This window comes from Kogia breviceps, chromosome 3, assembly GCF_026419965.1.
Source record: "Kogia breviceps isolate mKogBre1 chromosome 3, mKogBre1 haplotype 1, whole genome shotgun sequence".
NCBI lineage: Eukaryota > Metazoa > Chordata > Mammalia > Artiodactyla > Physeteridae > Kogia > Kogia breviceps.
Window position 1 is genome coordinate 149708315 of NC_081312.1, and position 13653 is coordinate 149721967.

General features: G+C 51.4%; 1 protein-coding gene across 4 annotated transcripts in view; it reads left to right on the forward strand.

Annotated features, from left to right (window-relative positions):
• The window catches only part of ACAN (aggrecan), a 60837-nt gene that overhangs the window by 29336 nt on the left and 17848 nt on the right, over positions 1-13653 (forward strand). For all 4 annotated transcript variants that reach the window (XM_067029869.1, XM_059056473.2, XM_067029871.1 and 1 more), the window contains 8 exons: positions 186-360; positions 1672-1799; positions 3754-4047; positions 5070-5474; positions 7307-7481; positions 7982-8109; positions 9209-9502; positions 11329-11544. In XM_067029869.1, the coding sequence (XP_066885970.1) occupies positions 186-360; positions 1672-1799; positions 3754-4047; positions 5070-5474; positions 7307-7481; positions 7982-8109; positions 9209-9502; positions 11329-11544 (1815 nt within the window). The remainder of the gene's footprint in view (positions 1-185; positions 361-1671; positions 1800-3753; positions 4048-5069; positions 5475-7306; positions 7482-7981; positions 8110-9208; positions 9503-11328; positions 11545-13653) is intronic.

Sequence of the window (13653 nt, forward strand, 5' to 3'; positions counted from 1 at the left end):
CATTACCAGAGGTGTTCCAGGAAAGGCAGAAGGACCACATGCAAATGTGGAGACAGGAGCTACCCATCAGCTAGGGGCCCGACCAGATGTCTCTACATCCCCTTGACTCCTGCCCTAATTCTGCAAGGGCCTGGGTGACGAGAGGCTGTGCCTGACCTGCTCTCTTGCCATCACGTGTCTTGCAGGCATCGTGTTCCATTACAGAGCCATCTCCACACGCTACACCCTAGACTTTGACAGGGCGCAGCGGGCCTGCCTGCAGAACAGCGCCATCATCGCCACTCCCGAGCAGCTGCAGGCCGCCTATGAGGACGGCTTCCACCAGTGCGACGCCGGCTGGCTGGCAGACCAGACTGTCAGGTGAGCCCCAGGCTACCATCGGAGTAGGGTGGATGATGGGCTGGAACGTTGAACAGCGCTGAGCTGGTGCCAGCCAGACACAGAGCCCAACCTCAGCTGGGGCTGAAGGGATGCCTTGACCAGTTCTAGGTCAGGCCCCGATGACCAGTCCCAAATCATTGGTCTTCTGTCCTGCGGTGGAGTGAGTGACCACTAGCAACTTTGCACTACATGAACATCTTCTCCAAGCAAATTACACATGATTATTCTTCCTACTCATTTTTCCCTTGGCCATGATTTCTTCACTTACATCTTTTTAAACCTTTGTCGTTTATACATTTTTGTAAACCACTTTACATTCAGTTTGTCTTTGATAAGGCAAGACATACGTAAGTTAAGCTTCTTGGTGCATTTTTCCCTGAGCACAGCTGCTGAGGAACAGGTTGCGCAGCAGGACAGTCAGAGCCCTGCCTTCAAGGGACTGCAATTGTGTGATCAAGCCTGTAAAAGCAAGATGAGACCGTTCATTGGGGGTGGATCAGAGCTCTAAATGCAAAAGCCAGAACCACAAAGCCACAAGAAGAAAACAAAGGGAAATACCTTTGTAATCTTGGGGTAGGCAAAAGATCTTAGGACACAAAACCCATTAGCCATTTTTTTTAAAGCAAGATATGACAACAGCCTAGCATAGTGCAAGAGCCCACACCTCAGCCTCAGAAGGAGCTGGGCTCAAATCCCAACTCTGACACTTGGAAGCTGTGTGACCTGGAACAAATTGCTTAACATCTCTGGGCCCCAGTTTCTTCCAGTTTAAAATAGAGCTGTCATAGCACCTCATTTGGCTGATGTGAGACTCACATGATACAGAGCAAGGGTCAGCAAACTATGGCTCATGGGCCAAATCCAACCCACCCCTTGTTTCTGTAAACAAAGTTTTATGGGAACACACCCACTCCTGTTATTTTGTCTGTGGTTGCTTCATTCGCACTGCAATGGCAGGGTCACAATGAAGACCCTATGGCCTGTAAGACCTAAAATATTTACTATGTGCCCTTTTACAGAAAAGATTTGCAAGCTCCTGATAGAACGTGCTTGGTACCAATAAATATTCAGTAAAGGGGTCCGCCTTTAATCACCAGTAACGGTGGAAACATATCTTAATAAAGCTGGGGAAAAGGCTATAGAAACAAGTAGCCCACAGATCTAGGCAGATCTCAGCAAACACATCAGTAAGTCACCGTTTCCTCCCACAAGGGAGGAGGATACAAGGGCACGGGCCACTGGCCCCCTCCATTTCCTGACTGTCACATCCCTACTTTGGGTTCCCGGCAGGTATCCTATCCACACTCCGAGGGAAGCCTGCTATGGGGACAAGGATGAGTTTCCCGGCGTAAGAACCTACGGCATCCGCGACACCAATGAAACCTATGACGTGTACTGCTTCGCAGAGGAGATGGAGGGTGAGGCCACCCACCCCCCTCCCAAGAGCCGGTTCCCCAATCCCTTCATCCTGCTGACCCTCAGGATCACAGGGGCCTCCTCCTGGGCAGGGCGTTAACCCAGGACATCACACACTCAACACGGCCTTCCTCCCCGCCCCTGCCCCTCCCACCTCCCTGGCCCCCAGCCTCATCATGCCCAGCGTGGGTGGGGGAGGGAAGAGTTCAGGAAGGAAGGGTCTGGCCCCCCTCACTCTCCACTTTGGGGAGGGCCTCAGTGGCCCCAGGTACCTGCAAACTGGGCCATCACTGGGCCCAAGAATATTTATAGCTGGTCTCTCACCTGCGACTGTTCCTCCCAGCCAGGACCCCCGCTGCTTGACCAGCCCATCGCTGTCCCAAGCTCCACCGCACAATTAAAGCCCAGCTCAGCCTTGTCACCCTCACAAAGGACCCCCTCCCACCCAGGCCACTCCAGGGGGAGCCTATCAGAAATGTCATTCCCGGGAGAGCTGGCCTCCCAGTTGCCCTCTCTCAGCTTTTGTGCTGCCAGCCCCCAGCCCTATCCAGGCCGCCCCAACGGGCTAGCTCTGGAGAGCACCAGGGGCAGCAAGAAGGAACCTATCGTCTTTCTCTGGTTTGTAAAGGGAGTTAAGTTTGGTCACAGTCAGAGCTGAGCAAGTTACCCAGGCAAGTGGATGACACCCCTTCCCCCATCAGCACTCGTTCACCCATTTCGACATTGCAAACGCTGCACCTCCACCGCTACCCCGAGATCACGAGATCACGGCTGCGCCCAGGCAGGAGAAAGGCTGACGACCTGGCCCACCGCGAGGCAGGGAACGCCCCCAGCTTCCTCACCACCGTGACCCCTTCCTCATTCTCACCCCAGGGCCCAAGCCGGTAGATTAAGTAACGAATATTTGTGTTCCCACTCTGGGCTAATTAAGGACACTGATTAGGGCCAACCAGAGCTGCCACTGAGCAGGGACAACCAGAGCAACCCCCGGGGCGATGCCCACCACCCTATCCCTCCCTGCAGCACAACCTTGTTAGGTTTTCAAAAACTGGAAAAAGAGCCCACAGGCCCCCACCATTGCCCTGATGGACTCTTCGGGGCCTAGAGACCCCAATTTGGGAAACACTGCTATTAGGGTCAAAGTCTGATGCCTGCTTTTCCCATCAGAATTTGGAATTGTAAAAAGGAGTGCTCCATGGGCTTCCCTGGTGGCGCAGTGGTTGAGAATCCGCCTGCCGATGCAGGGGACACGGGTTCGTGCCCCGGTCCGGGAAGATCCCACATGCCGCGGAGCGGCTGGGCCCGTGAGCCATGGCCGCTGAGCCTGTGCGTCCGGAGCCTATGTTCCGCAACGGGAGAGGCCACAACAGTGAGAGGCCCGTTTACCGCAAAAAAAAAAAAAGGAGTGCTCCAGCGACTTCCCTGGTGGCCCAGTGGTTAAGACTCTGCACTCCAATGCAGGAGCTTTGGGTTCAATCCCTGGTCAGGGAACTAGATCCCACATGCCTCAACAAAGATCCCACGTGCCGCAACTAAGACCTGGCGCAGCCAAATAAATATTTTTTTTTAAATCAGTTTAAGAAAAAAAAAAGATTGTTCCAGTGGGCAATGCTTGACTCATAGGAGAGATGCCCCGGTGGTAGGAAGTTCCATAGCAAAGTGTGGGCGAAGATGCTTTCCGGCAGGAGATTCCTCCCAGGGCCTCACATTTGCTCTGCACTTTCCTCACTTCTTTGTCTTTTTGGCAGATTCTTTATTGGTCCCTGTTTTAGGAAACTGACATCACCCCACCCAAAAGCCCATAGGAAGTGGAGGGCAGGATCTGAAATACAGACATGTGGGACCAGGGCTTTGAGAAGTTAGAGGCCAAACCCGGAGGAACCACATGGATCTCCCTGGGGACACGGGGCAGGCGTGGGAGGGAGCTCCTCACCCTGCCGGCTGTGTCTTTCGCAGGCGAAGTCTTTTATGCAACATCCCCAGAGAAGTTCACCTTCCAGGAGGCAGCCAACGAGTGCCGGCGGCTGGGCGCCCAGCTGGCCACCACAGGCCAGCTCTACCTGGCCTGGCAGAGTGGCATGGACATGTGCAGCGCCGGCTGGCTGGCCGACCGCAGCGTGCGCTACCCCATCTCCAAGGCCCGGCCCAACTGCGGGGGCAACCTCTTGGGCGTGAGGACCGTCTACCTGCACGCCAACCAGACGGGATACCCCGACCCCTCATCCCGCTACGACGCCATCTGCTACACAGGTGGGCTTGGGCTGGAGGCCAGAAGGGGGATTGTGCCACCAAAACTCGGGCCCAGAGGATGAGATCTGAGAGTGGGGGGCTGGTTTCTACCCCTTCCAAAGGGCCACTGGGTACCTGAACCCCTTATCTTAGCACCCCCTATTTTCACGGGTTCCTAGGGGAACTAAGGTAGAAGCACTGGAGGCTGCAGCATACCCAGGCCTAAAAGTAAAACTAAACTAAAACTTTAAAAAATGTTTTTATCTTATATTTTACACAGTCTAGGTTATACTTACAATTAAGTGCTAATTATTGGAGGGGGAAAAAAAACAATGAATAATTTGGAGTTGAGTAAATTTTATGACAAAACTGGTGCTAGCACAACAACATATCTCATTTCATGTTTAACTTCCACAGCCTGATCTTAGATGAAGAGGGTACCTTGTGTAAAAATAATTAGGATTTCCCCAAAGCTTCTCTTAACCTTTCAATATTCCTACCACCCTGTTTGAAGTTCTAGCATCCTCATAGTTGCTCTCTTTGTTAATTACTCAATGGCTTGTTTCTGCCAGACCCCCGTTTGTTCATGACTGAGGCAGGCAGTTCTCTCATGTCACCTTCATCAACTTCATGAGCCCCTGCATCCTTGGGAAGATTTTTCCATTTCCCTTTGTAGCTGATTTACATTGTCCGGTTGGCTAGTTATAACATCAGATGGTCAACAGATACTCACAAGATAGGTAAGGAGACAACTGGCTGGCATTAATCAGGAAGGGATGTTGGAACAAGATGGTTTTACAAGCAGTGAGCTGATTGGTCAGTCTTATGCTCTGGTGACTGCATTCTCGTGCAGTCTGGAAACCGTGGGCACCCCTATAATAAATACTCAAATCGATGAGGCCCCCTGCAATGGGCCTGGCCAGGTACCAGGCACACAGTAGGTGTTTTCCTTCCTTAGCAGAGGAGGAGGCGATCCGTTGCGCATCTCCCCCAAGCCAGCCCCAGGCTGAGCACTAATGCCTGTCTTTAACCCCCGGGCCCAGGTGAAGACTTTGTGGACATCCCAGAAAATTTCTTCGGGGTGGGTGGTGAGGAGGACATCACCATCCAGACGGTGACCTGGCCTGATGTGGAGCTGCCTTTGCCCCGAAACATCACCGAGGGTGAAGCCCGAGGCAGCATGATCCTCACGGTGAAACCCGTCTTTGACGTCACCCCTACCGCCCTGGAGCCCGAGGAGCCCTTCACTTTTGCCCCCGAAGTAGGGGCCACCACCTTCTCTGAGGCCGAGAACAGGACCGGAGAGGCTACCCGGCCCTGGGCCTTTCCCGAGGAGTCCACACCTGGCCTGGGTGCTCCGACGGCCTTCACCAGCGAGGACCTCGTCGTGCAGGTGACTGCAGCCCCAGGTGCAACCGAGGTCCCTGGGCAGCCACGACTGCCAGGGGGTAAGTGCCCGCCCCTCAGGGGGCTGCATCGGGGATAGGTGGAAAGAGCTTGGCCTGGGGGTCTTCTATACCTTTAGCCTGACCTGGGACCTGGGACAGGCCTCCCTCCTCTCAGACTTGACTCTTCTCATTTGTGAAACAAGGGGGATGGGCCAGACCAGTGATACCCACGCTCTTTTGTGTGTCTATGGCTCTTTTGCCACAAAGCATTTCTTTCCAATGAAGTCATAGGTGGTATATATCGACAGGTAGAGGTGAAGTGTGATGGAGAATGGGGGCTTTTTTTCCCAGGGGCCCTCCTACCCCCATCAGGCACTTCCGCAGAATAGAACTGCTTGATTTCGGCTGCACTGGGTGACCCCTGGGCCTCTCACAGCACTGACCCTCCAGGACAGGGGTCAGCAAACTGTCCCGTGGACCAAATCTAGCCCATCCTCTGTTTTTATATGGCCTATGAACTAAGAGTTAAGAATCTTTTTAAATACTTGAGGGGAAAAGTCAAAAGAAGAATATTTTGTGACATATAATGAAAATTATATAAAATTCAAACTTTAATTGTCCACAAATAAAGTTTGATTGGAACAAAACCACACCCATTGGTAACATGTTGTCTGTGGCCATTTAGGGCTATCATGGTAGGATTAAATAGTTGTGCAGAAACCATTTAGCCCACAAAGCCTAAAATGTGTTCTGTCTGGCCCTTTCCAGAAGATGTTTGCCACCCCAGTTCTGGGATGATGGTGTTTCAGGTGCTTAATAAGTGTCTGGATGATTAGGATGTCACATCACATAAAGCCCAGCTGGTCCCCAGACTCAAGTCCGTGATCAGGAAGGACGTACTGGGGTGGCCTCCTTAAGCACCTTGGTGGTGTCCCCTCCTGGAGGAGGGGCAAATGGACACTGCCATCCACCATCACACCCACGATGCCACCAAGTGAGATTTCAGCCTGAATTGCCCAGATTAATACAGTATGTTGAGAAGGAAGAATTGTGTAGAAGTTTTGGAGTAACACCAACAATAGCTGATTCCCAGGGTTGGCCCAGGGCTGGAGAGACCCTCGCTCTCTCCATGTGGCCACCACATGGGAAGGTGCCAATGGACACATGAACGTCTAACCCAGAACAGGACAAGAACAGGGGCAGACTCAGATTTGGGATCCATAGCTGTGACATAAACAGGCCAGTCACCCAGGGCAGTGTCAAAAGCAAATGTGTGTCCAGTTGAATGCAATGGGGGAGTCAGAGTAAGTAGGGGCTGCAGGATAAGCCGTGTGGACTGCAGACCCTTTGGGAATCTGGCAAAAGCTATGAGCTCACTCCCCAGTGCACCCACACAAACTCTTGCAGCCACTTTCAGGAGGACCACCCACCCCCTGAACCCTGGGCCCTGGGCCAAGTGGAAGAAATGCAGTGGCTGTTTGATTTCTTCCTTATTCTTCTCTGTACTTTCCAAATGCTCTGTAATGATTGTTTATTCTTTCCATCATAAGAGAAAATGCATTTGATTTAAAGAGTAATGGGAAAAATGAGCATCCTAGGAGTGGGGAGCCCAGAAAGGAGGGTTGGGAAGACTTAACGGCAGAAGAGTCCTAGAAGGCTCTCTCTCTCGAGAGTGGTTTGAACAAGCAGAGAGGACTAGCTTGACTAGGAATCAGATCGGGAGTAGGAAAGGAAGGAGGGGATGAAGGGAGGTCATTCCTCCAGGAGCCAGGGCTCCCTCCGCACCTGCAGAGCCTTGAGAACCAGGCACCACAGTCACTGGTATTGTGGCACCTGGTCCATGCCCTGAGCCTGACCTGTCTCTCCTTCTCTCCCTCTCCTCCCCGACCCAGGAGTTGTGTTCCACTACCGCCCGGGCTTATCCCGCTACTCACTGACCTTTGAGGAGGCCCAGCAGGCCTGCCTGCGCACCGGGGCTGTCATCGCCTCGCCCGAACAGCTCCAGGCCGCCTATGAAGCAGGCTACGAGCAGTGTGATGCTGGCTGGCTGCAGGACCAGACCGTCAGGTGACAGACTAGCTGGGCTCCCCTCTTAACCCAAACCCAACCATGAGAGGTCAGGCTTGGGGAGCCAGAGTGGGCACCCAGCACACTGCATGCTCATTAATTAGTGGTTTCTGGCGAATCCCTTAATTTCTCCCTCAGAATCAAGGCATATTCTGAGACAGTGGGGATGGGCCTCAGGTGACATTAACTCCTTGGCCATTTCACCTCAAGAGACATAGAGAGAGCTCCTTGTCAAGCCCCGCAGTCCTCCCCAGCTTGGCCCTTCCATGCCGTGGGCTTTCTTCTGAAGCCAGGAATCCCCCAGGGGCCCCCAGACCCTTCCCCCAGCCACACAGGCAATGTGCTGCATGAGAGGTTCCTTCCTGGTTTGAATCCCACCGGACAGCAGAAGACACACCCTGCCCAAGTCCCCAAGTGAGACCTGCCGGCCACACTCTGAGGCCCTGCATCCCCAGCCCCCAGAACAGGCCTTCATCCGCCCCTCCCATCCTCCTCTGCAGATACCCCATTGTGAGCCCACGGACCCCGTGTGTGGGTGACAAGGACAGCAGCCCAGGGGTCCGGACCTATGGCGTGCGACCACCATCAGAAACCTACGATGTCTACTGCTACGTGGACAGACTCGATGGTACAGACCACGTTCTCACATTTCGGTCTCTAGACAGGCAGGGCGCTGACAGGGTGACACAGAGAAGAGGGAATTACCACCCACCTAATCCCATTCCCACCTGGGCGGGGAGCAGGGGAAGGATCCTGTTTAAGAAAGAAGGGCTTCCCAGCCAGTCTCTCAGGTCAGGCCCCTCCTCTCCCTCCCAGATGGTTCATGTGGATTCCCCAGCATTGCAGGGGAGCATTGGTTTCTTGAAAAAGCAATAAGTACTATGGATAAATGAATTAATTTACTTATACCAAAAAGCATTATATACACCTTCTGCCTCATGGAGAATCCCAATATGCCCACGAACAAATCAAAGGCTCTGAGAAGTCCTGCAGTAAAAAAAATCTCTTTAACTCTGCTTAACCAAGCATCGCCCAAGCTTAGTTAAACACAGACCCTTTGTTTGGTCTTATTTCATTTCTTTTCATTTCAATTAAAATCACCAAATTACCGTTCCAGTGACCTAATTTTGGAAATGCTCGTATTCAGGAAAGATCTCAACATTGCCCCTCACTTGTTTTGGGAACTGGACAAGTTACTTAACCTCTCTAGGCCTCAGTTTCCTCATCTATAAAATGTGGCTGATTTGTGCTTATGTCAGAGACTTTTTTGAGTATTAAATAAGACGTGCATGAAAAGTGCCTGGTATAAGCAGGTTTTCAGTAAATGTGAACTTCCTTCCCCCAAATCAGACAGAGACCCGGGTATTGTTCTGAGTATTAGGACCCCAACCCCCAACAGCGGCTACAGGCCCCGCCTCCTGCCCTCGATGAGCTCACAGGGTGGGGATGACAGTGGGGCGGGTGGGTTGGCAGGTCCACAACATTCAGTGCTCAGTGATTAAGTGCTGTGGTTTAGGGGAGCACAGGGTGCCCAAGGGAGTTCTCTCAACCAGAGGAGGGGGTGTCTAAGTGTGACTGGAGAATCCAGAAAGGAGGGAAGCAGGGGAGGTTCTTTCCATGGTGAGAAACCAACTCATCTTAGTTCAGCTGCCCTGCCCCTGGGTGAGCAGAGGCTGCTCTGGCCATGAGGGTGGAGGGTCACACCTGCCATCTGCCTCTGCCCCCAGGGGAGGTGTTCTTCGCCACACGCCTGGAGCAGTTCACCTTCCAGGAAGCACAGGAGTTCTGTGAAACCCAAAACGCCACTCTGGCCACCACGGGCCAGCTCTATGCTGCCTGGAGCCACGGCCTGGACAAGTGCTACGCAGGCTGGCTATCTGACGGCAGCCTCCGCTACCCCATCGTCACCCCAAGGCCTGCCTGCGGCGGGGACAAGCCAGGTGTGAGAACCGTCTATCTCTACCCCAACCAGACAGGCCTCCTGGACCCGCTGTCCCGGCACCACGCCTTCTGCTTCCGAGGTATGTGCCTTCACCTCCCCTCCGGCACCCCTTCTGTCTGGGGTGGTGACTCCCCTGGCTCATCCCTCCTGACCTCCGTCCATCCATCACAGCAAAGAGGAAAAAGTCAGTTTTTCTGGGCAGGGGCAGCTCTGGAGTTAGCATGACCTTAGGCTTTGACCCCAAGGCAAGCACATCCTTCTAAAATGCTCCCAGAGACACATAGAGAGAAATGAGTAAGAACTTGGGCTCTAAGATCAGGCAGACCTGAATTTTAATCATGGCTCTGCTGCTTAGTAGCTATGTGACCTTATGCAAGTCACTTAACCTCTCTGTTCCTCTGCTTCATCTATAAAATAGTGATACAATAGTTCCTACCTCAAAGAGTTGCTGGAAGGTTTAACAAGGGTAGTGCACACAGAATGCTTGGCATAGTGCCTAGGACACAATAAATGCTCAGTAAATGTTACCTTTATTATTATAAATAAATAACACACACACACACACAGCACACACACACACACACACACACACACACACACACATATATATACTGTTTTAATTTGTACACCTTTGTCAAATTTTTACCTTTAAATATTTCTGTGATGAGTTTAGTCAAATTATTATTCTTCACCAAGCGCCAAAAATTCACATTTTAAATTGATCCATGCTGGGTACTCGATGCCATGTTACTAGAGTTCTGAGAGTGATGTCATCAAACAACTCAGTGGGCATGGCCAGGGCATGGCCAAGGCCTTTCTGGGTTCTGATTGGATGAGTTCTCACAGGGTCCACGGGTCTAGATGCACTGCCTAGAATGTAGATTGTAGTAATGGCTTGTGCCATATTTTACATATTATACATCAAAACTCAGTATATTTGTAACTGCCCGTGAATCTGTAATTATTTCAAAATAACGTTAATTTTTTAAAAACCCTGAGTGCCCCAAAGTTTCCCAGACTTTCAGGTCCCTTTTTAAAACCTAATTCAAAGAAAGTTCAGTCCCTTTCTGCCAGCCTAAGAAAGCCAGTCCCCTCCCAGAGGATTTGATGAGGCTCTTGCCCCAGTACCCTTCTCCCTGCTCTGGGAATTAGAAGCCAAGCCAGTTAGCCTCCCAGTAAATTCCTCCCATGCATCTCCACCATCCATGCCCAACCCTCCGTAAACTCAGCCTCTTATATAACTGCCAAGAAGTTTGGCTTCCTTCCCAATCTAGCCCACTAAAACAGAACAATTATCCCAGTCAATGAATCCTGCCTTCAGCCATCAGTGCCAGGATGGCTTCATGCATTTTAAATAGCACTCTCCTGATTTTGATCCAGACACACTTGGAATATAATTTCTGTCCCCAAGAAAGGCAACATCATTGCAGTACTTGAGAGCAGAGAGTCTGGCACCAGATACTTGGGTCCAAAGACTAGATCTATCACTTACAAACCACTGACACTGGACAAGTCTCTTAACTCTGTGCCTTAGTTTCCCTATCTGTAAATGAGATAATAGTGTCTGTTTCACATGGCCATTGTGGGATAAAATGATTTTATATACATAACACCTTTAAACAACGCCTGGCAGGTATAATAGATTCTGCAGAAGAGGTGCCCCAGACCACCCTGAAATAAAGTGCCGATGGTGCGTGCATATCGATATAGCTGATGCAAACGGCTCTTATTAATTGAGGACAAGAGCCATCCTACTGGACTGGGTGGGGCGGTGGGAAGCCAAGGACCAGCAAGGTTTGTGCACAGGCCTGGCCCCCCTCAGGATCCCCTAGTTCCTCTCAAGAAGGGCCAGCCTGGATTGGGTCACTGGTAAGAAGGAACCCTCACCACCCACATGCCCTTTAGGCATCTCGGCGGTGCCCTCTCCAGGAGAAGAGGAGGGCAGCGCACCCACAGAGCGCCCTGAGGTGGAAGACTGGATCACTGCTGAAGTGGGGCCCAGCGTGGCTGCTGTCCCTGTTGGGGAGGAGACGACTGCAATCCCAGACTTCACCACAGAGCCAGAAAACCAGACGGAATGGGAGCCCGCCTACACACCAGCAGGCACTTCCCCACTGCCAGGTCTGTGTGGCTCGGGCTCCGGGACACGTCCCGATGCATCACACGCCTGGCAGCCTAGGGTGTGCCCCAGTTGGGGGAGGGCAGGGTCATCTCCCCCTGGGACTTGTGCTCTGTTTCCCCAGCCCTTACACTAGCTAAGTGTGCCACTGTGGGCAACTGCGGCCACCTCAGCGGGCCTCTAGGACCAACCCCCAAGGGAGAGAAAGGGCAGCTTTGTTCATAAAACACACCTCTTTCCCTCTCTCTCTGTCTCTCTCTTTCTCTCTCTGTCTCTCTGTCTCTCTCTCTCTCTCCGCACTGTCTTCCAGCTACACACCCCAAATGCCCAGCACTGTGTCAATCAGAGGGCTCCCACTCTGTGCTCCTGCATTTACACCCCTACTCTCTAACCTCTTAAAAACTCTCTTGCAGGAGGAGCTCCAGTAGAGGGGAAAGGGCCTGGCAGTGGGTGGCTGTGGGCAGTCTGACCGTCACCTGTCTCCTTGCCCTGCTTCTCCTTCCGTGTCCCTCTTCTGGGTCAGGCGTCCTCAGTCAGAACTTGCTGAGGAAATCTGTTATGATTAAATCAGATGGGACTTGATGGGATGAAATCGGAAGACCCCAAACCCTATTGGAAAAAGTGTTTTGTAGCCATAAGGTTTGGGAAATCCTGGCTTACAGGAAGATACAGATTTCCCCCACTGCAGACCTTCTTATAGCCTTGTATATGCTAATATGCACTGTAAGGCAGAGGGGGGCAATGTATTCAGTGCATGCCAAATGAATCTGATCACAGGGTCTTTTCTTTTTAATGGAGCATTTTCATTATTTATTTATTTATTTGTTTGTTTGTTTGTTTATTTTGGCTGCGTTGGGTCTTCGTTGCTGCGCATGGCCTTTCTCTACTTGTGGCGAACGGGGGCTGCTCTTCGTTGCAGTGTGTGGGCTTCTCAGGGCTTCTCATTGCGGTGGCTTCTCTTGTTGTGGAGCACGGGTTCTAGGTGCATGGGCTTCAGTTGTTGTGGCTCGGGGGCTCTAGAGCACAGGCTCAGTAGTTGTGGAGCACGGGCTTAGTTGCTATGCAGCATGTGGGATCTTCCCGGGCCAGGGCTCGAACCCGTGTCCCGTACACTGGCAGGTAGAATCTTAACCACTGTGCCACCAGGGAAGCCCCTTCACAGAGCATTTTAAACATAGCCCACTTTGGGTAAGGCTGAATTAGAGCAATGCACAGTCACCTGTGTGCACCTTTTAGAGTCGGCTCACCCAGGGGTACTTGCATTTGAAGAAAGGAATATATCAAAGCTTCCCACTAATTTATCCAGTCATTCAGTGCACAGTTCCCAAGCAATTTGGCCACACCAAGTGCTCCTCTGGGTGCTGGAAATGCAAAACCAGAACGTAAAGGTGCATCAGTGGAGCAGGTGGGGTTCTAACCCCATGACCTCACCCAGCAGCCACACCTGCTTGAGGCCCTTTCCTTGACCGTCACCAGGACAAGAATAACCAAGTCCTCTTTGGCATGAGTGTGTGGCTTGGCACAGGACTCGGGCAGCCACTAACGGGAGTTATCCATGGGAGGGAACTCCAGTGGCCCCATAGAAGTGTTTTCCAATATTTCTTCAGTTCCCCACCACCTCTCTGACTTGAGCCTTATTGGGGAACCATCTCTACTGCTATTAACTCTGTATCTTTTTCTTTACATTGACTTCCTTTTGAAAAGAAACATAGATGTATTTCAAAGAGAAATGTTATACCATATCTGTAAGTGGCTATTTTCTGATATGTGGTGTGTGTGTGTGGGGGGGTGTATGTGTGTGTATATATATATATATATATATATATATATATATATATATATATATATATATATATATATATATATATATATATAGGGTTGGCCAAAAAGTTCATTCGGGTTTTTCCATAGCCTCTTACAGAAAAATCCAAACGAACTTTTGGCCAACCCAATACATGTATGTGTGTGTGTGTATATATATCCATCTAAAATCATCGTGCATGTCACCACTGCTATATCGAACTTCCCACCCCCCTCCAGGATTCTCCTTTAAGTGAGAGTAGGCTGTAAACCTGCCCACTGAGACCCAGTACCCTCTGTGCTCATGTTCT